We start from the raw sequence: 26,433 nt of genomic DNA on the forward strand, positions 1-26,433 counted from the left end.
TCATTTCGTGTTAGCTGCATAGAAGCAGTAGGTCTGGAGGAGATGATGCATGATAATGGATTATGGTAGATCCGGAACGAACGACGTGTTCTCAGTGATACCCTTACTCATATCCACACTTAAAAAAGGACAGTTAACATACCTAAGACAGATAGAAAAACGGACACTCATAGAGAAGTAGACTGTTTACCGATGTCAAAAGTCATTTATTAATCTTTAGTATTATGTGCTTATGTTACTTAATGCTCTTCATTAACAGAGCTGATAATCTTCATTTGAAGCTCTTAGTTTCAAAAATCGAAGTCCCATCATTACACTGTACAACTAAATACATTACATATAGTAAAGCTTATTAGAATAGAGTATGACATTATATAGTTCATACGCCCAAAATCTGAAGCAAAACTCGTTAAGAAACGAACTAAGCAGAGTTTACGTTTAGTTGTGTTATGACCGCGCTTTGAATACAACGCCACGCAATTGCAAAGTGTTCAGTGAAAAACTGTCCAAATAACAGCATATCCAAACTTAAAAAGGATGGAGTGTCGTATTTCAGGTAAGTGCCCCTTTAAATTAACAAAATTGTGTAACTAACTTGACTTTTTTAATTATTGTGCTAAATAATTACATTTCAATTTCTAAAATAAAATATATCTCCGACGAAATGTGCAAAAGACCGTCTCTTTCGCACATTTTGCACCATAATCAATGAGCGTTTTATGAGGGTATACAATAGACTTTGAACATTACTGCAACGAAAAATCGTTAACTTAGATTAATGTTAATATTTTTTTAATGTTAGGCATAAAAAGGCTTAAAAAAATATTTTTCTGAAAATTGATTCATTTTGAATTATTTTTGATGTCATTTCTAACACTACCATCGCTTCGGGAAAAAAATTGCGCTATGAGAGAGAAGAAGCGGCGCAAGAAACTCTCTCAGCATTATTTTTTTGCGCTCTCTTTAATAAAATAAAATCTCTGTCATTGTTATTGCTATAAAATAATCATAATCTAGTCCCAGGCTGTCCGATCACTTAGGTTTTCAGCTGTGGAGTAGTTGGATTTACTACAGACCGTTTTTTTTTATAAAACATTTAAATTTATTTTTAGATAATGCCTGAACAGTGATGGACTTTATTATAAAAGTTTGTTAATTTATACTTATATACAACGCCACTCGGACATTTTTGACGGCCTTTTAATAGGCGATAGAGGGTTGAATGATAATAGTAAATTGCACACTTACCACAAAATCCATTACACTCGCCAGATATCTGCCTGCTTATATTCTTGATATTCTCAACATGTGTCGACTTGTGGCCCGGTGTACCCTTCAAGTGACGGAACTTTGACACTTTCCCTGATAAGATACAATGTTTATTAACAGTTGTGTATAGACACGGAATAATAAGAAAGAAAATTTATTGAATTAGGCGTTACTTTGCGGAAATCCATAATTATACAAATGATTTAAGTTTTCTTTAGTGTTAATTCCGCCAATATTTGTTTTTAAAACAATTCGACACGTGTTTCGCCTCTACACGAGGCATCCTCAGCACGTGTTGTCTCGCCAAAATCTGGCACGAGACTGAATCAAATGAAAAAAAAAAAAATCAAATTCAAGATTTCTATATTTGGTATTAAATACATTTTACAAAATTACTTAAATCTACTTATTAAAGCAATTTACAATTAAGCCTTATATATGTAGGTATCAGAAAACTTATTTCTACAACCCTATCTACGTATTGAGGGATAAAACTTTATTATGCTTAAAAACTAATACATGAGGTTTGTGGGGGGGGGGAATCCAGGAAACTGGGAAAACCTGGCTATTTGCTATTGATATAACGTAATATTAATCGTAACCTAACACTTAACCTAACTTAAGACTAATGACTAGAACTTAAAACTAACTTAAAAACTAAGGTAAATAAATACATAGATATGTATACATACATATATAACATAAATATAAGAGGGGGGGGAGGGGGGGATCTTGGGAAAGGGGAGGAGGGGGCTGAATCAAATGAGCCGGAAGCCGCTCTTTTATACCCTCGTTCCATGAAATGACGCGCTGTGATTGGTCGGCTGTTGTGACGTATTACCCCCGGAAGAGACACGTAACAAAGGTGATGGGACTAAATTTGTTTGTTCATCGAAATCCTTTTTCACTATTTGCAGAGCGAGGCCAGCGGCCATTTTGAGTGGGACATTATTAGTTGGACGGCCGAAGTGTGCGGACGTATCTCGATAATAAAGAATAACGAGTGATTTAAATTTACAATTACTGTTGGTGGGTACTAAACAACACTGCTATAAGGGAAGAAAACGTGCAGAGTCCCATTTTTTCGAAGCGAAATGGACTCTTTCATTTAGGTTCCTGAGACCTATTGTCCAGGTCAAAGAACTTGTACTCTTTTATGTCGTTCTGGCCGGTTTGGGACAAGGAGCTCATAAGCAAGCTTGTTCGATTAGACTTCCAAACGAGGAATCTTTGCGTACTATCCACCAGTACTCTCATCGTTGATTATGAAACATGGCTTTCATGGGCGTCTTAGGGCTATGCATTAAGGACAATCTGCTTGACCACATGAAAACTTGATAATTTTTAAGATAGCATAGGTTAACATACCGAATACTGTAGAGGTCCTCTTTGCCGTCACATTGGGGACAGAGGCTCGTTTGTCCTCCCTGTCAGGACTCTTGCGTGATTTGAGCGAGTCTCGTCGTCTGAGAACGAAAGTATGACATTTTATTTTGAATAATACATGGTACAGCAACCAGTATTTCAATATGCTTGTATCGTTATATGTGAAGTAAGTGTTTGTCAGAAGACAATTTTTCAGTTTTCCGAGAGAAAATCAACTTCACTTTTTCTATTTCAGGCCTACTTGGTTAAAGTTAAATAAATTTAACTTGACGTTAAACAATGATAATTTTCAGAACTTTTCCAAATTGATCCATAACGGCAGAAGTAAAGAAGAACACAATAATATGTATACTCATGTTGACAAAATCATCTCTCTCATCTCATATACTGTACTTAATAACTTATTTTTATTAATTTACATATTATACTTGTATAAGTCATTGAGTGTTGTTGTTGCATCACTTAATTTACAAGAGTTGCAATAACCTAAATGAAGAAAGTGATAATGACTCATATAAAATACAAAAGTAATCTTTTTTGTGAGTCGGTTCTATAAGTAGCGTGGGAGGATACTTTGCACAAGATGCCGGCTACATACCACAACAGTGCCTATTTCTAACAACTTGAAGCAGTAATGTGTAAGCATTATTGTGTTTCGGTCTGAAGGGCGCCGTAGCTAACGAGCGCAATTGTATCTAAGCTCAGAATTTTTAGGTTCTGCAATAGTAATGGACAGAGTGTATCAATTACCATCAGCTGAACGTCCTACTCGCCTCCGTCAATCCTCCCTAATAAGAGACGAGACGAGCGAGGGTTTTGTTTTATGGCAGAAGGTCATAAAAAAAACTTACCTAAGCGGTGCAGGAGAGTCGGGCGCGACAAGAGCGCTGTCAGACTCAGCGGGGCGAGACAACGATCGCGTCTCGTACGCGCGACGTCGGGCCGCTATGGAGCCGGCACTGCTACTGTAAGCGTCAATTGCATTCTTAATTTAACTTCCTTGAAATTGATATGCTAAATCAAATCAAAAACACACTTGAAATATCTCATTTTTTTTCATACAGCTCATTCGGTTGGCAGGTTTCCTCAGAGAAGAATGAGCAAGAAACTCTGAAGTTACTCTTTTCAAAACAGATTAGGTATTACAACATCTTATTTTTATTGCACTTTACAAATCATTTCAATTACAATATATATACAAAGTGACGCAACAAAAATACTGAAACGTCAAAAAATTAAATGCTTACACGAGTAAAGCTCTGTTCAAACTGAGGCGTATAACGCGCGGAACGCGGTTTAGAATAATTCGCTCGCTCGCTTAGGCTAGGGTTACTATGGACGCGAGTTCTGACGAAAATTTGTTCTGACGAGTACGTCCGAAATCCTCGTCAGAACAAGGCGTTTACACTGTGCACGTTTTCTGTTATTCTGATAGTCAGTTAGTTTCTGCCGTCCAGCGAAGATGGACGAATTTGATGAATTTGATTTTCTTGAAAGTCCATTATTTAAATTATTATTGTTAAATGGTGGAAATACAGAGCATGTCAACGAGTTATTTTCTATAAGAGACGACAAAGGAGAGTTCCAAATGTAGTGTTGAGTTCTGTAGCAACTTTCTCCCACTTTTGCCGAGAAATATATCTGTTGTGATAATTTTTGTCTCTCATATCCCACAAACACCTGTTCTCGTACACGAGACTGATCAATTTATCGTTATCCATGGCGGAAACCAAATCACTGGAAATTCGCAGACGCAGGTCGTGCGAAAAAATCAAACTCGTTTCGAGTGGTTCTGTCGACGTCGTTTCGGACGTACTCGTCAGAACAAATTTTCGTCAGAACTCGCATCCATAGTAGCCCTAGCCTTAGCCTCTCAAACTGACACGACTTCCCGCGTGTCATTTTTGGTTCTTCAGTGGAGAAACATCATGCATTGTGAGATCAAACAATCCCGCCGGGCGTCCCGCTCTTGTTTCGCTTCAACTTGAGCGACTACTCGCGTCAATTTGAACACGTCCATACAAGTTAGCTGACACAATCGGCGCGAGCGACTTCCGTCTCGCGTCCCGTTATTCACCTCAGTTTGAACAGAGCTTTAGTCAAAAAAAAAGTAAATTAATTATTATAAACACAAGAGTTTTTGAGTACAGTAGTAGATGCATCGATCTACACATACCGTAAATAAAGAAAGGTATTATATATTTATACTAGCATTTTATTAAATAAAATATATATCTACATAGCTACTATATACAGCTAGAAACAAGAGTGGGACCTTTCAGGAGATGGATAATTAAAAAGTAACATAAAAATTTTGTATCTTTGACTCTTTTATAATATCGATACCATCTCAGTTTCAAAAGAAAACAACTCGTATTGAATGTCAAACGAAATATTCCAGACTTACGAAGAATTTATTGGAAGAAAATTATTGGAAGTAACAAATAAACTGCATTACGGACTAATTTCTCTTTGGTATGAGTGGGTTATTATTTATGGAACAATTTCTCATACTTATCTCAAACTTAATGAATATCAAACCTGTTACACTATGGAACTGAGGCATTGATATAATATCTTATATTTGGATAAGTATGTGTATGTGTCCTATGTGTGTATATATGTATATTAATATAATATATAAGTTTTGGAACCGATGTAGTTTGTATGTATGTGTTATGACAATGTAAGTGATTTAAATGATTTGATGATAGAAAAAGAAAAAAATATATTTATTTATATAAATATTTTTTTTCTCCAAGACAATATAAATTATCTGTGGATAATGAAGATAGATGTAGATAGATATAGAGATAGATGATTATACATGTATCTAATGATAATAAGCATGAAGCACACTAACTAAGTAAGAATTCATGTGTAATTGTTTGTTATTCCTTATAAAATAAAATAAAAATACATTGTTCACGAAGGGGGAGGTTAGCAATTCGTACAAGGCTGTAATTTGTGGGCACAAGACGAAGCCGAGAGCCTCAATTCACCTGAGTAAAATATCGCACTTTCTCCCTAGTGATACAAAGTGTTTGTAAAATATCGCACTTTCTCCCTAGTGATACAAAGTGTTTTATACTACAACACCTACAAGTACAACAATAATATTTTTTTTTTCAAAATTATATAAATTCTAATTATTAATTTTAATTTACAACTGTTTTTATTAGTGATGGGCCGAACATGGGTTTCACCGAATACGAACATTCGGCCGAATATTCGGTAAAACTTTTACCGAACCGAATATTCGGTACATTTGATTCCGTTCCGTCGTCAATTTTAAATACTAAATTACAGCAGGCTTATTTTCTAATTATGTAACAAAACATTTGTGTTTACCTTTCTTTTTATTGTAGTTTCCATTACCGTTTAAGAACTATATTTTTTCTGTTTATAGATAAACAAAACACTTTCGTGTAAGTCAATGAAGATGTAAATTGTGAATTTTTAGGAATAATCTTCCTATATTATTATTTTACATACTTAAGTAATTAATGACATTTTGAATTATCTTAAATAATTATATGAGATGTCATATGTGTCTTATATCTCAGTAGACTTTAATTAAGTTCCTAACTCTTAATGTGTAGATTAAGTGATTGATCTCTTAAATTACAACCTGAAAAGTACAAACAAATTACTTATTTTCTTTATAAAGAACTATATTGGTTGAATAGGATAGGTTTAAAAGTTTAATATCAATAAATATATTTTGCGACGCTATGCTGAGTAGAAACTAGAAAAATATATTATTCATAATCTACTAAGGTGCTGTGATTTGAACAAGCTATTCTCTAACACAATAAATAATATCTTGAAATAAATATCTTGTTTATTTTCCTTCAATTAAGACCTGATTATAATATATTATTCTAAAGAGTTTACACAGCAGCCTAATCCCAAAACAGCTAGATAGTAGATACCTATATTTTGCATTAAGTTATTATCTTTTTACCAACCTACTTTAATTGAAAATAAAGCTTCAGTGACGACAAAAACAGAAAGCTATAATCTAAAATACTTACCTCATTACACTGTACACTCAAATCATGATAATACACGGGTCAATAACAGTAAAAACTTTGATTATCACTTTGCCGAATATTAGGTGATTCAGCCGAATATGAATATTCGGTAAAGCTGCCGAATATGCCGAATACCGAATATAAAACGAATATTCGGCCCATCTCTAGTTTTTATTAGCATTTTAATGATTGAAGAATGGTCACAAAGTATTATTATTATCATAAATAGTAACTGACCAGTATAGTTTTCAGTTGGTTGGAGTTTTAATATATATTTATATTCAAATTTAAAAAAAACTTTATTCATTGTAAAACTTTATAATTCAGGACGAAGTATAAAAGTTATTTAAAAAATAAACAATATTCAATAACACCAAAATTTAGAAACATTACTGCCAAATATTTCTATCCTTCAAGTAATGTTTCTCATTACAATTTGCCTTAGATGTTCTGAATTTTAAATTTTTAAATTGGTAATATTTTATTATAATTTAGGAGTTTATAATAATATAACAGAATCCACTTTAATAGGTTTAACAATTTTACAGAGCCTAAGTAGATAGCTACTGCGATATAGTAATGGATATCCATACAATTTTTATAAACGAATATTTGTGAGAAATAAATGACGTACCAAGGTCTTTCCGCGAAGGTGTAGTATTAAAAATACTTACTCTGTGTTCTCAAATAGTTTCCTTCTGTCTACAGTGCTCGGTGTCTTTGGTATATAGCCGGAGTCTGAACTGTTCACATCCTCTTCTATGCTTGTATCCGACTTTCCATTGGTGTACTCATCTGAAATTAAAAAATAAATTAATATTTCTTTTAATGATAAAACGCGTGTTCAGATCAATTTATCATGTTTTATTTTCAAATAAAGCTGGTCATGTGAGATTACATATTATAATCATAAAAATGATGAATCTAAACAATTTGTTACTTTTAATTTAAAGTGATATCCCACACTTCTGGGATTAATTAAATTAAATTTGTAACTAAAATTTATGAATGATGCGGGACTCGAACACGCGATCTATCGGGTTCCGTCCAAGCGCTCTTCCAACTGAGCCAACCGTTCGAGTGACGTACGGTTCATAAATCTGGGTATGTCTTGTTCAACTCTCGGGTTGTGGCTCTATCTACAGGATCTACTTAACAGTTGATAACCTGTTCAACCCCAATATTTGCATATTAGGAAACTAATAGTAACCTTTATGGGCGACCTCCACATCGCTGGTTGGCGAGAGCGACTTGTCTTTCTCATCGTGTCGCTGCAAAGGGGGCGTGGCCGGTGCGACAGTGCCACTACCAACTACTGGTGACGTAGCTGAAATATTGAGCAATAATTAGACTGGTTTTTATCTTTTGTATCGAAAAGTTGAACGCGATTTGCTAACGCACCGTTTGGTTGATGGGGTGCGGTGGAGTCTGTCTCTAGACCGCCGGAATATGTTGGGTTAGGGCAGCGCAGGGCCGATCATCGTGAGCATCTTTGGGATAGGCCTTTGTCCAGCAGTGGGCGTCTTACGGCTGATATGATATTATGATGATGATTTGTCACGGTCCTGACTACTACTACTTTTACGAATTCATTCACACGTATCAAACCAAAACATTTCTGAGTATCGAGCGCTCGAATTCAGTTTTCAAGAATAATTGTTATACTACAATTTGTCATTATTATTTTCCCAAGAACCTAATAAAAAATACCGAAATTCTTTTTTTGAATTTATGCGCTCGACACAATAACCGCTCTCTGGCCTCTATTTCACCGAGTTAACAATTATTGTTAGTGATATATTTTTGTTGGCGATTAGACTAATAATGTCGAGTGACAATTTTGAATATTATTAACAATTGTAAACTAATGGAAACCCAGGTCACGTGGCCCGTGTTTTCCCTCAACTACGGCTACGAATGGACAACTTCAGGAAAACTAGGGAAGAAAGTTTATGTTTGATAAAATAGGGGCGTAGTGTTTCAATGTAGTCATTGCATTCATGCACAGCAGGAGAGAGAGAAGTTTTTTTGTATGAAAATAAGGGACGAGACGAGCAGGACGTTCAGCTGATGTTAATTGATAAGCCTTGCCCAGCCCAGCAATGCAATGCCGCTAAGGAATTTTGAAAAACCCAAAAATTCTGAGCGGCAATACAATTGCGCTCGCCATCTTTAGACATACGATTTTAAGCCTCATTTGCCCAGTAATTTCACTAGCTACGGCACCCTTCAAACCGAAACACAGTTATGCTCACACATTACTGCTCCACTACAGAAATAGGCGCCATCGCCACCCATAAACCAGCCGGCATCCTGTACAAAGGAGCCTCCCACTCGTAAATAGAGTACTGCGGGTTAATCTTTAGCGTGCACGCAGAGCTGTGTGTAGTCGTCAGACTGTCGGTGTCTGAGGCTGGTCAGTTTCATTTACAATGCGAAATACCACCCACATAATGTTAATGTAAGGAATCCCAGAGTGATTATGCTTCAATAGATCCAATCACGTGCGCCTCTTGCCGTTACCCCCTCTTATATAAAATCTGTTGCTCAGATTATAAAGGGCTCAGCTAGCCTTAAGACGTTTTTATTTCAATAAGATTCACACAGTGTATACCTTCATTCTTATTGTTGCCTGGCACCGCTGGTACGGAGAATACTTTGTCGAACGAAAATTCGTCGCTTCCTGCCGATGCTGAAAACGGCTTCGGACCCAGGCGAGGCTGAAATTATATAATTAATTTAATTGGGTATTCAATATGATCATTAATTTTGCCTTTAAATCCTTTTTACTTCATTTTCAAAGGGCTAAGTAGAAATCTATCTTTTGGTGATAGTGAATTTTAGGATCTTTTGAGCGGAAAATATTAATGTAAAGGGAAATTCGGTTCGATGAAATATATAGTAAATAGTAAACCTATTTCCGCTTTCAATCTCTTGCTCTGTTTGGTATGAAGATGGATGAACGTAAAATAACATATGGAACAAATGTGTATAAAAGTGTTGTTAAATGTTTAGGGATATAGTGAAAAGGGATAAAGACTAAGAGATGCAGGAATAACATGAAAAGGTGTGTACCTTATATACTAAATACTATGAATGGAAAAATCCCAGGAAAGTATGTCAGTATGTAACACGTACTTTTTCATGACAAAGGACGAGACGAGCAGGGCGTTCAGCTGATTGTAAATGATACGCCCTGCCCAATGCAGTGCTGCTCCGAATTCTTGAAAACCCAAAAATTGTGAGCGGCACGTAGTGTGATTTATATATTATTATTATTAGATCAAGATTAGATATTATGTTGAAAATTTTTTTCTTGCATAAAATATTGAAATTACACTTTATTTTTTTGTTTATTATTATTTCAACCACGCACGCAAAATAAATGGAAGCACACTTAAACTTCCTACTATGGGACACAATTTCGCCATAATTCACACCTAAGTAAAAAAAATAACAGGTTGCACTCCGGGAGTGCCGGCAGAAGTGAACACTTGAACATTTACGTTGTGCATTTTGGAATGGTAAGAGAATAATTTCGCACGAATTGCTTTATATTTATCAGTATAAAAGTACTAGAATTTATGTGGTTCAATACAATATTCATTTATTGCGATATCGTACACAAAAATTACAATTTATAGACCATCTTACGAATTTTCAATCAGGTCACGTGTCCTGACGCGAGTTTATCATTTTATACCCATCCCAAGAAAAGTGCTCAACGCCGCTAAAGAAGTTTTCACATCAAAAATGAATTTGCACAGCAAATATCATTATTTTCTATATATATTGACAAGCTTTTTTTATTGATGTTCAAAATTAAGTCTGAGTTTACTTTAGATGATCATTAATATTTTGCCAATACAATTCAATTCCAGCACCAAAGTTCGGCACCAAATGCCAGAAAACGAGTGTTGTAATGAACTTCAGTATCACATTACAACACTCGTTTGGATGATGTTAAGGTTACTAGGACTGGCTTTTAATGTTAGCAGTGAGCTAACTGTTTCGGAATATTTTAAGGGTGTAGATAAAGTCTTGTATGCAACTGTTGACAATTAGGTATTAAAACACTCATGTGATACTATTATCATATCATAAGCCCACATTGGTGTTTTAATACCCCTTATTACACAAAAGTTGCAAAAAAAATAACTATTATTATATCATCAATAGTTTTCGAAGCGCATAGATTACATTATTGGAGTTTTAGTAAGGATTCCTATTTTTTTTGAAAATATTACAAAGTCATATCAGCCGGGGATAGTGTAGCAAAGTGAAAGAATTTTTCAAATCGATTAAGAAGTTCCAGAGCCTATTCAATACAAACAAAAAAACAATGAAATCTTTCCTCTGTATAATATTAGTAGAGATAATATTTAAAAATACCCTTATACCTTATAACCCGACGCAGGTATGCTACTTGTCCTGGGCTTTGGTTTTGGGACTTCCATATCATCGGTGGCCCCAGCTTCCGATATTGAAGACCTGGGCAGAGGCTTTGGCGCAACGCCATTAATCATACTGTTACTGCGCGAAAGAGCCTCATTAGATTCACCACTATCAGCTTTCTCCAAACTCCTTTCTGCGCTTTCTGTCTTCTTCTCGTCGTTGTGGAACCCGTTTGTGTCCCGTGGATACTCTTTAGGCTCAATCTTCTGTTTCTCCATGCCTTTTATCATGTCTTTTACATTGACGAAGTCTATTCTATCTTCATCCGACTCCTGGGCAGGAGTTTGCACTTGCGGTGTCGGTTTAATTTCACTCTGTACCACAATGGGTTTAGGTTCATTTTTCTTTGGCACTTGCATCGATTGTATCGCCTTGATAACATCTTGCAGACTGCCCCTATGCACCTTAGAATAGACACAATTATATCAATTTCATGTTGAATGTGTTTACATATCTTACAAAAAAAATACAAAAAAAGCAAAAAAAAAAACATCAAAACAAAATATACTTACTTTAACACATTGTTCACTAACTACAGGATACTACAAAAAAAAATAGCGCACACCAAAAAAAACTCAAAAACAACAAACACCCCATTAATATCATAACAATATATTAATATTAGCTACACCGGATATAACCCAATACATCTTCATCTTTTTTAAATCACATTTTCACTGTAACCACAATTAGAACCGTATCTTTTCAGACAAAATCACAATTGTATAATATATTGTTCCCAAAATAAAAAAAAAAAAACACTACACACAAAGCAAAATTAACATCTACATATTTAAGAACATGCATAAAAATAAAAAAGCATTTAGTACGATGATAAATTGAAATAAAAATGGACACAGATTCCTGTATAACTTCAGCAAATCAACTCTGTACACTGTTGAATAGTAGAGTTTGTACTGGACAAGAGACGAGACTATTACTCAATATTATGTGTTTTATAGTCTGTGGGCTGCCGTGAAGTGTTATCTGGCTTGACTAAAAGCGCATGTGTCTAAAGCCGTTAATAATTTAATAATTATTATCTATTTGAAAGGACTCCTTTCCACGTGACAGAACCTAAAAATACTGTCTCTTTCTTTTGCTAATTCTTGCTGACTGAAGTAATACAGCAGTATAGTAACTCAGTGGTCTCCTCGAAATTAATTAAAGCTAATTAAACTCCAAGCACATCCAACATCAATGTTATCCAAAGGCAGTAAAATATTATATTAAGAAATATTTCAAGTGCACCGGGGTTTGTCACTAATGCTAAAATACACCAACACCTAGGCATAACCACAATCAAGCATGAAATAAGGATAGCCTCAGAAAGATATAAAAGTAGACTGTCTTGCCGCTGCAATCCTTTAGTAACACCTCTTTTAGATGTTAGCAATAGGAAACGCTTGTATCGCTATGATGTGCAAACACTTGACTCCATAGAGTAAGTAAGAAGAATGAGTAGATGCTTCCGCGGGGAAGCACACTCTGCACGTGAGAAATGGGAAAACATCTGATTAAGTATAAGACTGATTGCAGATACACAAAAATATAGTTTTGTCTTTCCAAGATTGCTTAGCGGCCGCGTATTGTTCGAGTGATAACAAAATTTGTCAATACAATACTGTTGCATCTATTTTTATTATTACAAATTGTATTTAATACAAATGGCAGTGGAACTGGCATTCACTCGAAGTTTCAAAGTCGAGTATTTTGATTCTTTGCTGAATACTGTGGGGATTTTTATAATAGAGTGTTGACACGACAAACGCTATACAACAATGGTGTGCCAACTTGGGACAGACGCGAGTAGATTTGGATTTAGTATCGGTTATCGATAAGTGACAGTCACGCTCGACAATAATAATGCGCTCCTGATCGAGTTTTCATTTTAACTTAGACTACTCGGTAAATTCATAACTAAGGTTTTGCACCCCCGGAAATTATTAAATAAACATTTCCATCACCCGGATGAGTAACAAACACAACCGGTTCACTCACCCGTAGGTGGTAAAACGTGACTAATTGGAATAGAATAGCGCGATAAACAGCAAGTATAGCGCGATAGACATACAACACGAGCAATGGCCGCGTCTGTCCCGAGCGCGCCGATGATTGTTGGTACCGCGGGCAACGAATGTTTGACATAAGCATTAAGCTAACCACGGTAAGTAATTGAGGAGCTCCATCGTAAAAAATATTTTCTACATTTGACAGTAACTTGAATGTTTTTAATATTTTGGGGGACTGCCCCCAAAACCTACAAAAGTTTCGGTCGTGTGTCGTTGGAATACTTGCACATTTTTATTAGTGATGATTTTTTTATTTTTTATCTTATTTTTTATCTCCACATAACATCTTATTGGTAGCTACATTAAATACCAGTACAATCACATCCCACTGCGCCCGTTTCAGAGAGATTTAATACGGCATGTCACATTTGTCTATGATATAAACGGTATATTATTTTTTTCCCCTTTTAAAACGAAGTCACCAAAAAATACGCTATAATTATTGGTGATGTTATGATGGCATTCTGTAATTTAAATTATCTTCTCATGAAGTAATGTTAAATCATCAAATGTGTTTAACTGCCAATATAATATCTACAGATAGAGATAAAGTACTACCTTCTACTGTCAGTAATTAGCTGTTTTCAATCTGAAGCTGTCCCAATATACCCGATAAGTCATTCTAATCGCCTTATATTGGGACGCGTGAATTGCAATTTCCATACAAACTTCTATCGCTGGTAAGCTATACGTCGTCCCATTGACAGACAGCGTGTACGGATAAGGTGAGTTACCGTCGATAAGTTTATTGGGACAGAAAAGTCAACGATAGTTACGATTTTTATCTTAAGTAAGAGATAGACTGAATATTGGGAATGGCCGTTAAGGAGCTGTTATTTATGGAAAAAATTCCTACTATGCCAATATTACTATTGAATTTTATCGAAAGGCCATCATACCGTACCACTGGTATAGTATATAAATACAAAAAAAGCAAAAAAAATGCATACCTGTGTAGAATTATTTGCATCAGGGTGTAGTGATATATTGGGAACGGGGTAGTCTTGTTTGTCAAGCCACATCGGAGCGCTCAAATATGTGACTGCACCGCTAGTATCCGGATACAAATCTGCATGATAGTCCCTGTAGCTCTGCAAATTAAACATTTAATAATCAATGACATTTAAGTATGTAAAAGCATACTATATTTCACCGGGACGTCGCAGCTGCCAACAAAATATATATACAGTAAAACCTGCTTAAGATGATTTCACAGGGACCCAACCAACAACGCGTTCTAATATCGTATATTAGGTAGTTTGACGTAAAGATTTTGATGCATAAGCAATTACAGGTTTATCAAGATAATTTAACTTTTGCAGTGCGTCTTTTCTTTGATTTAAAGAGGCTGCAAGGCGTCCTAGATCACTAACAGCTGATAATGCCTGCCCGGAGTAGACTGAGGGCTCCTTCTTGTGTGTTATTCACATTTTCTATATGATCTTCAATTCATGAAATTTGGTGAAGAATGCCACATTGTCATCAAGAACGCAACAATATCCAAGAAAACCCCCCAGTATCAGGGGTTCTTGTTCTTCTGTTGTTGGCGTATTAGGCGTAATAAACGGGATGAATTCATCGTATTAAGCGTTAAGAAATGTATGTAAACATGTCTAAAAGTTGCCCAGAATGTTACTGGTCGCGCCACCATTAATTACTAGACGGACGCTCAGGATTCTTGACAAACCCAAAAATTCTGAGCAGCACTACAACTGCGCTCGTCACCTTGAGACATAAGATGCCCATAAGTCTCATTTGCCCAGTAATTTTACTAGCTACGGCGCCCTTCAGACCGAAACACAGTAATGCGTAAATATTACTGCTTCACGGCAGAAATAGGCGCCGGTTGTGGTACCCATAATCTAGCCGGCATCCTGTCCTGCATACGAAGGATAATTTCGATAGAGAAAGGTTTATTGCCGAAATTAAAAGTAGATCATCAATTTGAGATAATTCCTCATCAGATATTTCCGATAGAGATTTAAAAAATAAATGTTGAGAGGAAGTTGTAGGTTTATTTGTACAACAGGAGCAAACGGTTGAGCAAAGAAGGTGCTCTTTTCCTACAGTAGTATTGCCATCTCCTCGAGGTTCGTTACTGTCTCAGTGTTGTGCGACGACTTTGGTGTCTAGTTTGGTACCTTACGGACACCACAGTGCTGCGACTGGTTGCGTTTTTTTTTTCTTTTCAATATTTCAACATACCTTCCTAGGAACTTGATACATGATAGGCACTACAGAGGAGCCACTGAGTTGCAGCACTCTATTCACTTCTCCCTCCATGACGCGCAGGGCCCGTTTCGGAACAAGACATGCTCCCTTTGTTTGTTCACCTAAAATAATTATTAATAATATTTATAATAAATATTTATTTTATCTATACCCATACTTTAAATACTCTATTAAGCATTCTAAAACAGTCAGCTTATTGCCAACATTACCACACCCAATCTCCTAGTAACCACATCATCCAAACGAGTGTTGTAATGAAATTCAGTACAACATTACAACAGTCGTTTGGATGATGTAATGGTTACTAGGACTGGCTTTTTTAATGTTTGCAGTAAGCTAACTGTTTCAGAATCTTTCATAGAGGATTCATATTATGAGTGTAGATAAAGTCATATATGCAACTGTTGATAGTTAGGTATTAAAACACTCATGTGATTCTATTATGATAAACCCACATTCGTGTTTTAATACACCTTATTACACAACAGTTGCATAAATAACTATTACTTTTATTCACACTGTCCCACATGCAAAGGTCGACTGCGTACTAAAGCCAGATAAAAGCCCCACTTCACCTTCACATGCAGAATATATTGTGTATGGATCGTTTGTATTTCTTTTTATGACAGTATGGGACTAAAAAAGGGTAATTGATACGCCCTGCCTATAACAATGCAGTGCCGCTGAGGATTCTTGAGAAACCAAAAAATTCTTAACGACACGACAATTATTGCGCTCGTCACCTTGAGACATACATAGAAACTTGAGACATTAAGTCTCATTTGCCCAGTAATCACAGTAGGACACCCTTCAGACCGAAACACAATAATGTTAACACATTACTGCTTCACGGCAGAAAAAGGCGCCGTTGTGGTACTCATAATCTAGCCGGCATCCTGTGCCAAGGTGCCTCCCACTGGTATATCTATATACTCCCTCTATTGATCATTGTAAAATGTATACTCTGTGTTGTTCTGGTAATAAAAATAATAGCTGTGCAAAAATTACGAATCATATTTTAACTATTCAATTTCAGTACAAATAACTTCGAAAGTTTAAACATATTCTACCCACTGACCGATAGCAAATGCAAAATGAAACTCGACTCCTGGTTAAAATAAGTTAGTTATGAAAATACAGAGAAAAGTGTAAAATACCCATCACTCTCAAGGTGTGACTGTGACTCTAACAAAACCACACACAGCACACATGCAACAAACTTCACAATCACTATATACATACCATTAACACACACCCACCTAAATCTTACTATGTCCTGTACTGTTTTTTTTGCTTCATTATCAATTAATATAATTAGTTTTTGGTATTTAGATATGCTACTTAGATATATACTTTATGCATGAACACATTGACGTACAATGAACAACTAGACTCGTAATCACACTCAAAAATTGGCTGAAGCAAAACTCTGCCTACGCGTCTTTTAGGCAGATTTTTTCATTCAGTTGTGTTTCTGCCGCGCTTTGAATACAGCGCCACGCAATGATAATGTGTTCAGTGAAAACATGTCCAAATTACAGATAATCCACACCTAATAAGGATGGAGTGTCGTATTTCAGGTGCCCCTTTAAATTAGCAAAATTGTGTAACTAACTTGACGTTTTTAATCATTTTTTGACAACCTTTTAATAGCCGATTGGGAGTCTATTTGTTAATTGTATGTCAATGATGGAACATCATTCCTTTCTGTATCTGGATAAGGGCGTTGTTAACTGTGCTACAGTTTTTACTTTTACAACCATCATCATTTTTATCGTTGTATATATTATTCTTGTCAATTTTTTTTTAATTATTAATTACCTGAATGCCTCAATCCTTCAATAAGGTACGGCTCTTTATCTGTCAACTCCATATACAGTATCGTGGTGTCACCCTTGCCAGCCAGGAACAGCATATTGGTGTCTGCGTCGAACAGGGGCATCAAAACGCCGGTAGAACAATCCAGCTCCAACGTCTTCTGCGTTTGTGACAGATTGCGAATATCCCGGATCATTATTTGACGAAGACGCGCTGCATCGAAACCTAAAAAAGAGAGTAATTTATTAAAATTTACGGGTTAGGCTGTCAAACAAGTGGTAAGGTAAAGGGGCTCCTATTTCCGCAATTAGGCCACTTATTTGGGTCTATTTTGCGTGCAATGCATCGAAACCTAAAAAAGAGAGTAATTTATTAACATTTACGGGTTAGGAAGTCAAACAAGTGGTAAGGTAAAGGGGCTCCTATTTCCGCAATTAGGCCACTAATTTGGGTCTATTTTGCGTGCAATGTTGGCCAGTCATTCCAACCAGCCCAGCTCCCCAGAAGTTCAGAACAGTCCTGGGGTGTTCCCAGGCTTCACAAAGTGACCTAGTAATAACTAAGGCATTTGTCCGTTGGTTGGCCACCCCTGGACATTCCAGGATTACGAAAGTGATCAGAGCACAGACAGACAGCACATAGAACTGTTCCTTACGCCAATTATGAAAATATGCTTGTTTAATGATGTGTGACCCGTTAGGGTGCCCATGATTGGGATATCGTGTCTGATTAAGCTGATAAGTCGCATAAGCGTATCCTGCAATATCGCATGTCATTTTGGGCGATATTGCAGGATACGCTTCTTTCGGCTGTCAGCAGCTTGAGACATTTATTCATTGGGTGTTGTGTAGGTTGTTGATGAGAGAGGGTATCCATGAGCGCATTTGGCCGAAGGGCAGCGGTAGAAGAGGCAATGGGCCAGCCACTTGGGTCACTGATCCTTGCCTTGCAAGTTCATCTGCTGCCTCATTCCCCAACGACATGTATCAAACGTGTATAGGTCACCTGGTGTTAAGTTTTCTTATATCCCTGTTCTCTCTTGCTTCACCTGAGGAATCACAGGCGCCTTGGTTTCCTTTGAGCTGGGTGTACACGCTTTTTTGGTACGCACCTACTTCGTATTGATCTGGGTACACTGAGCACTGAGCCGGAAGTTCTTTTCACAATTTGGTTGTACGTGGAAAAAAGTTTCTTGAAATCCGTACTGTGGAGGAATATTTGTGGCGTGTGGTGTGGTCGAATTTGGCGACGGGAATCAATGATATCAATACATGCGGTAGAACACACATAAAGAAAAACAATAAAAAATATTCTTAATCATAATAAAATGCTTGAAACGGCCAATGTTAATTTATGCTGCTTGCACATGACGTCATGTTAGTAGATATAGTCAAAGCGTCTAGATAGTCTATGAGGTTGACTGTTAACCTCTATTTTGAGCAATGCATGCACACTAACACAAAGTGACATACAATTCGTGAGTGTAAGACCTAGCTGGTCACGCATACTAAAGCAATAAACTTGGCCTGTTTTCATCGGTTGCCTAGCAGCTAGACGTATATATGTATATATCTAGACGTAATCATCAAATCAATCATTGTAATATAACTAATTTATGTTGGAGATGGTTTCTCTTCAATAAATGGTAACCCGACAAACTAATTACATGTGCTATAGAAACGAGCCGCGGTGAAATGTGGCTGGACTGTGTTAATAATCATATTTTTTTTATGTTAAGAGGGGCAATGAGCTTGGGGTAGAGATGACCAGATGGAAAGTAAAAAATCAGCCGCCCACTAACCACCAGCCCACATCATCTAAGTTTCTGCTTTTCAACAGGATCCCAGAAAATGTACTAAGCAAATGTGTGTTGCAAATCTCAAAAGAATTGGTAAAGTTTGTGTGGTAAAGGTTACTATTACATAAATGACTTTCTCTATTTTTTATAAAAATAAGGGAGGAGACGAGCAGGACGTTCAGCTGATGGTAATTGATACGTCCTACCCATTACAATGCAGTGCTGCTCAGGATTCTTGAAAAACCCAAATATTCTGAGCGGCACTACCTGCGCTCGTCACCTTGAGACATAAGATGTTAAGTCTCATTTGCCCAGAAATTTCATTAGCTACGGCGCCCTTCTGACCGAAGCACAGTATTGTTACACATAACTGCTTCACGTTAGAAATAGGCGCCGTTGTGGTACCCATAATCTAGCCGGCTTCCTGTGCAAATGAGCCTCCCACTGGTAACTGACTTCCTATATGATACCACATGTTGGGAATGGAGTAACTGCCCCCAAGCTAATTCATCAAGTTCAATATTCTTGATCAACCTTGTTTATATCATATTTATAGTAAAATTAAGAAACTCAAACATACCAGTAGTAAGAATTCTATCGCTGTCTCCAAGCCAGACCAGCCGGCTATCCTTTATGTTCTGGTGACTGCTGGCCACGCTTAGAACAGGCTCCGGCACCCGCGGGTCTATCACGCGCACCTTCTTGTCTTTACACGAAGTCGCCACCAACTTGCCGTCTTTCTTCCACGACGTTGACTGAACCACTTCAGTGTGGTCTCTGTTTGCTGGAAAGCGAATACCTTCTTAAAACATCTTTTGATGAGGGCTGCTATATAATATACAAACTAATGAATAAAAACATCTTATTAATATAATAATAATAATAATCGTATAAATATTATACCTACAACCATATCTTGTAAATTGGACCACCGCCTTAAAACCGGAATGCAGCAATGAGCAAACTCGCTTCTCATTCACTGATTTCATGTTCAAATGTATGTGACGACTGTCTTAGTGAGAAATAAAGATCTTTAAACCGAAACTTTACATTTTCTATCTTATGGAAAGTAAAAAACCAAAACGAAAAATAGTTTCTTGCAAAACGCGCAGTCGTGGAATGCCAAACATCATTATAGTACAATATAATTGTCATTGTAAATAAGTTCGGAATATTCCCCGTGATATACGCGGTAGAAGATCTAGAGGGTCTCTATGCACGGTACAATTATTTTGTTAAGATAACGTTATTTACACTCAGGTTTCCTTGTTTTTGGATATTAAAAATAATTAAAAATAACTTCACTTGCTGATGCTAATGCCACCAAACTCAAAATTCTTCAACTGATTTAAAAACTCGCAAGAACCACGTCAAAGGCAACTTGGCTCACACGGTGCCAACAGTTTCGGCAGAAGTAAAATAACATTAAAATCATTCTGCCAACCATTGCTAGTCATTACGGTGCGCCAATTATAAAGGCATTTATGCGGTGCCTTCATGTGCCTGTTTAGTTATAATTATACTAACATAATTTAGGACATTTTACTAACAATTATTATGGATTTTTTTTCTGAATTCAATTATTATTATTATTGTGATTATGAAATATTTTGAATTTTTAACTGTAATTTAATTAAACTCAACAATGTTATGTAATTTAATTTAGGTTAAGATTGTTGGTATATCTATGGGTAAGGCCTGATAATAAATGATTTATTATTATTATTAAAAACATATCATACTAGCACAGACCAAGAAACCGCACCATCCATTATTTTTTTTATGGAATAGGAGGACAAACGAGCGTACGGGTCACCTGTAGTTAAGTGATCACCGCCGCCCACAAAATCTTGCAATACCAGAGGAATCACAGGAGCGTTGCCGGCCTTTAAGGAAGGTGTACGCGCTTTTTTTGAAGGTACTCATGGTGGGGATGATATCCTAACTGGCGTGTCGTGCGAAGGTGGAATTCGGCGGCAGGAATCCATTTTGACAATCAACATGTTGATGGCACTGATACTGGCTAAGAAACAAAAGATCAAGAAGTGATGGACTACCTGTTTGAAAATTGGTACTAACAAAAGAGGGATTGTATTCGGTCCATATGTTTCATTTACCTTATTTGGTACGGTAGAATGATAAATCCAGCCAAAACAATAGGCGTTTGATAACATAACATAACGGATATTATTTCTTTGATTTCCATTTAAAAGATAAAACGTATTATTATCTATGAAACAAAGTTCAACAAGTGTTGTCTATCAATATTTATATAGTCGTATTATGAATGTTGTTATGCAGTGTTTTTGGAAATCGATGAGGGTGGGACTTAGTATCCCGTAGTGAGAATTAGGAGGAAAATATTATTGTAGTTGATAGAGCTTTAGTCCACAATTATAATGATACCACTCTTATTACAAGGTAATGCACCATTCCAGAGAAAAAAGCGTTATAACCTAACCTCAAATTATGACATTTTTAAGGATTGGGACATTTTTATGGGGTGGATAGAAAGGGGAACGCCTAGAATTCGTTTCTGGTATTCGCCGGCCGCTGCTGCTACTTAATTAAAGAGATATAAAAAAATGGTACGGGATACTAAGTTTTAACCATCGATTAACCCGTTAGGAAGTGATAGGGTTACTTTTTTGAGATTTTTTTCTACTCTTAGCTCTCTGTAACCGTAACTCCATAACTGTTACCGTTGGAATAGCCGTAACAAAACACAAAACACAATATCGGCGTATTCTTCATTAGTGTAATTTTAAAATCTATGCTGTTATTCATTAACGCGAAGTAAAGGAGAATCAGGGACGGCATTCGCGCTGCGCCAACACCACAGACGAATTGTTACAATTAAATAGACACAATTATTCCGCGTTCTTTGGGAGTGTACCGCTCCATGGCTTGTTCACTTCTATTCTGCATGTCTAGTCCATAAATGTCAAAATAGATTTGACATTGGCAGCCATTTGCAAAAATGAGAGCATCTTCCAATAGGATGATTTCTTTTGGCCCATATTGTATATATATGTATATAGGAAGTATTTTAAGGTACCCATGTCAAATCTACGTAGAGACACCGCGCAACGAAGCTCATTCCACAGCTTGGTTGTGAAAGTAAGTTACTTGAAAAACGGACTGTTGTGGAGGAACGCCACACATACATGTGGTGAAGATGATGTTTTATATGGCGTGTGGTGTCAATTTGGAATCAGATGAAACAGCTAATCATTCAGTAAAATACACACAATGAAGAGACTACTCATGTTCACACACTACTTGATCTCATCATTATCGAGTAGATTTTAATGTTACAATACATACAACTGTGACAAAACGGACATCATATTCACGAGTATACCGAATACAGTGCTACATACTGTGAGACGACCTGTATAGCCGAGTGGTTAGCGACCTACTAAGTTAGAGGTCCCGGGATCGAATCCCGGTAGGTGCAAGCATTTTTATTATGATGAATATGGATGTCTGTGTCCGAGTCATGGATGTTTAAACGTATTTATGTATGTTTATATGAATTTATGTATGTTTAAGTAAGTATATTGTATTAAATATATCATTGTCTTGTAACCCATAACACAGGCTATATATGCTTAACTTGGGGCAAGATAATTTGTGTCAATATTATATTATTATTATATTATATAAAAATGGGATGATAAGGCTATTTACTAATAATGCGAACCTTCGCATAACTGCGATAAATAGGTTCTATTGAACTGGACGACTGGACTTATGGTCAAAATTGAGTTAAGTATGCCACATACACATAATCATTCAATCTATCATGTAGTGAAAATCCTATTTTTAAAATGTACACTGTTTTTTTATGGATACTTATATAGGATATTTTTATGGAAAACTAGCTGACCCGACAGACGTTGTTCTGTATATAAAATTAAGTTTGCTTTTTACCTCCTAAAGTTAGAAAAATAATAAAAATAAATTCTAGTAAGTTTTTCATTTTACTATTTCAATTTAATTTCTAAACGACGAGGGACACATCAAAGGAAAAACAATATTGTTATTATTTAATTCGGAGCATTTTCATATTTATTCACCTTTTAAACCTTCTCTGGACTTCCAGAAATAATTGAAGACCAAAATCAGCTAAATCGGTCCAGCCGTTCTCGAGTTTTAGCGAGACTAACGAACAGTAATTCATTTTTATATATATAGATTATTTGGAGCTGAAACTTCAAATGCCTCTTACTCAAAAGTGCCTTTGTGTCCTTTCTGCTTAACTGCATCCAATTGTGTTAAGGAATAAACAAACAAATGAACAGAATTCTTTCCAAGTGCACTAATGAATGTCAAGTTTAACACAGAAGTGGGTATTTATTTGTATGAAGTAAAATCCTCACCACATCACGTTAGCACTTTATATATACCTACTAGCTGACCCAGCAAACGTTGTTTTGCCGATATTAAAATCGCGATACAAAAGTAACTGTTGATCGTAGATGGGTGAAAATTTGAAGTTGTATGTATATTTTAATGTTGACTCATAATCAAACAAATTTAAAAAAAAATGTCAAAAATATTAAAAAAAAATTGGCGTGGACCACCCCTAACATTTATGGGGATGAAAAATAGATGTAGTCCAATTCTCAGACCTAACCAATATGCACTCAAAATTTCATGAGGTCATCGGTCAAGCCGTTTCGAAGGATTTTAACTACAAACACCGCGACATGAGAATTTTATATATTAGATATTATATGCCAAAAACTATTTGAAATATTTTCCATTTCCTATCTCTTCCCACAGAAGACGAGTTCAATCATAAATTTGGCGAAAAATCGTTCCGCTGCAATCCATTTCACATAAAGTTATGGTCTTGGTGGGAATTGTTGATAGTGAGAACAGCATTTCGTACAAAATGCCAAGAAGCAACTGTGAGTTTTTTTTTTTAATAGAAGTTTGTGATCCACACTCGCGAGCATAGAGCCGCAATAAGATTTGACAGCCGTGTTAATTTTTTATGGTTCCCTAGAACAAAGGCTGTCATGAAATTAACAAGGTAGAAAACCACAAAAGGAAAAAACGGAACCATGTCTGTCAAAACCCTTTATCTTGAGAACGTGTGGAGTATTTAAAACTGTATAGTACTCAAGCCTAGTCTCTTAAAGCTGTGAAAATGATCTCCTTCCTCCTGATATCCCTCGCCCCACTGATTTCAAATCCTTCCTCTCCTTTGTTAATTCCCCTTTTGTTTATATTTTATGTTCATTCGTTAACCAAAATAATATAAAACTTTAGTTTGTTTGTTAACCAACTAACTCTTTGTATATATTGTGTGTGTCTTTTTTGTTTTAGATACATCATCAGTGTTCTTTGCGGTGAATAATCACAGCAGTAACAAATTTGTTAGTTTCTGAAGACTTTGTTTATTCACGAAGCCATATATAGCAGAGTTGATTAATATACACTCCTCATTGGCGAAATCTAAAAGCCATCTATATGCCATCAAGCCAAATAATAATAATAAGCTGTGAAAAATTTAATGTCTAAGTTAAGATAAAAATATATATTATCTATATATTTTTATCTTAACTTTTTTTATTTTTTTTTAGCTGTGAAAAGAAAACATAGCCGTTTATGACACAAAAACATATATTTCGACACTCACAAGGGAATTTATAGAGTATTTTCCATTGACCTATAACCATGAAGAGATAGAGCATGCTGGTTCATTCTCTTTGGGCAAGTAATACCGTCTTATAGTACAAGTATAGGGAACTAAAAACTATACAGTTGTAATTAAATCATAAACAACAGGGTCCCAGGCAAGGAACAGTAGTCCGAAAGTTTACTGGTCACTATGCTAACATGTACGTGTTTATTCTATGCTTTTACGGCATGAGCACCTCAAGTCTGTCTTTCACATTTGAAAATGTACTCGCAGGATTTTTTTCATATAAGTTACTTGAGAGTGCATCCAGGGTTTCCCCTTCAGTTAAGAAACTTGATAATGCACTTAGTGGATTGGTGATCGGTCGTGGGAGACCTCATAGAACATTCATTGATCAAATTGGGGACGTATTTCAGAAAAGGAGAGGTCCGAAGCACCCACAACCGGCAAGCATGTATGAATAGAGTAATGAATGTAGAGGAAGCGCATGAGGTTTGTAAGGATAGAAGCAAATGGCATTCTATTGTCTCTGCCTACCCTGACGGGAACAAGGCGTGAGTATGTGTGTGTGTGTGGATTGGTGATTTCAGCACGGAGAACAGAGACAACACAATGGTTTTGTTATTGCTTGCTAGTTCCAAAGGCTTTAATATAAAACCATTCATTAATTATTAAGCTATTGACTTACTGAATGCTTCCTTCTGTGTTGTCAGGTCCCACAAAGCTAATTCATGTCCGGAAGCCACATGTATCAGACCATCAGCAACTGGGTGAAAACCGACATTTTCTACCCTGCGCTGTTTCTGTGACAAGGTACACTCGGGAGTTGAAAGAGATTCCTTCAACCCTTCTTGAGGTATGTGCCATACTTTTACCTGATGAAAGAATTTGGATTTAATTGCAAAATTTAAAGTAAAACTATTTTTGAAATATAGAGGTGTTTTTTAAGTAGAAAAGCCAGTCAAGTTGTGACTCAAACATGAAAGGTTTTTGAACTATCATACATTAAAATGAGTATCTACTTTTAAAATACTTTATTAATACTTTATCAATACTTTATCAGATAAACATTTTTTTTTATTTCACATTGCTGCAATTTTTTGAATTAGGTATATAGGCGTTTTTATTCGTTGTAGTAAAAATAGCAATACACAAAAGATTTGCGGTTTCTGTTAAAATCTTTCTTCACTACCTTTATGACACTGATAATAAGGCACCTCCTGATAACTTTCTTATTTTTTCTATGAACACTGAGGTGATTCACAAACTTAAAAGTTTTACCACATTAGATTCTTTTAAGCCTTTAATTATGCAGATATATTGTTCGCACCATTTACTTTAAATGCCCAATCTTAAGTGTGGCCTCGCTCCACCATGGGGTGAATAATGGGAACCACTTTGCATCAGCTATTTTAAAAAGTATCATCAGTCTTCTCTTGAAACTCCTGCTAACCCGCACAATTACATAGGCATTAGCAGAACTGCTTCAATAAAATTTGTAACTTTAGTGTTGTGTTAAGACTTCTATATATACCCAGGGGATTGCATCACAATATCAATAATAAGTGGTAAGGTTGTTAAAGGCGTAGAGAGAATACACCCCTGCCCCTTCTTTTAATTTTCATTCACAATACACCCCAGAGAGGCAGTTTCATATGAGCCACTGGCTTATTCATATATATATTGAATTTAATGAAAGATAACAATGCA

The 26,433-nt window shown here is 36.1% G+C and overlaps 1 protein-coding gene across 1 annotated transcript in view; it reads right to left on the reverse strand.

Moving 5' to 3' along the window:
- The window catches only part of LOC126970787 (coronin-7), a 49,643-nt gene that overhangs the window by 21,998 nt on the left and 1,212 nt on the right, over positions 1-26,433 (reverse strand). The window contains exons 3-13 of the mRNA XM_050816878.1: positions 25,412-25,598; positions 19,648-19,851; positions 17,273-17,494; positions 15,425-15,552; positions 14,170-14,310; positions 9,307-9,412; positions 7,903-8,019; positions 7,367-7,487; positions 3,507-3,620; positions 2,638-2,735; positions 1,249-1,362 (exon numbers count right to left, since the gene is read on the reverse strand). Coding sequence (XP_050672835.1) covers positions 1,249-1,362; positions 2,638-2,735; positions 3,507-3,620; positions 7,367-7,487; positions 7,903-8,019; positions 9,307-9,412; positions 14,170-14,310; positions 15,425-15,552; positions 17,273-17,494; positions 19,648-19,851; positions 25,412-25,598 — 1,552 coding nt within the window. The remainder of the gene's footprint in view (positions 1-1,248; positions 1,363-2,637; positions 2,736-3,506; positions 3,621-7,366; positions 7,488-7,902; positions 8,020-9,306; positions 9,413-14,169; positions 14,311-15,424; positions 15,553-17,272; positions 17,495-19,647; positions 19,852-25,411; positions 25,599-26,433) is intronic.

The sequence above is a fragment of the Leptidea sinapis genome, chromosome 22, assembly GCF_905404315.1.
Source record: "Leptidea sinapis chromosome 22, ilLepSina1.1, whole genome shotgun sequence".
NCBI classification, from domain to species: Eukaryota; Metazoa; Arthropoda; class Insecta; order Lepidoptera; family Pieridae; genus Leptidea; species Leptidea sinapis.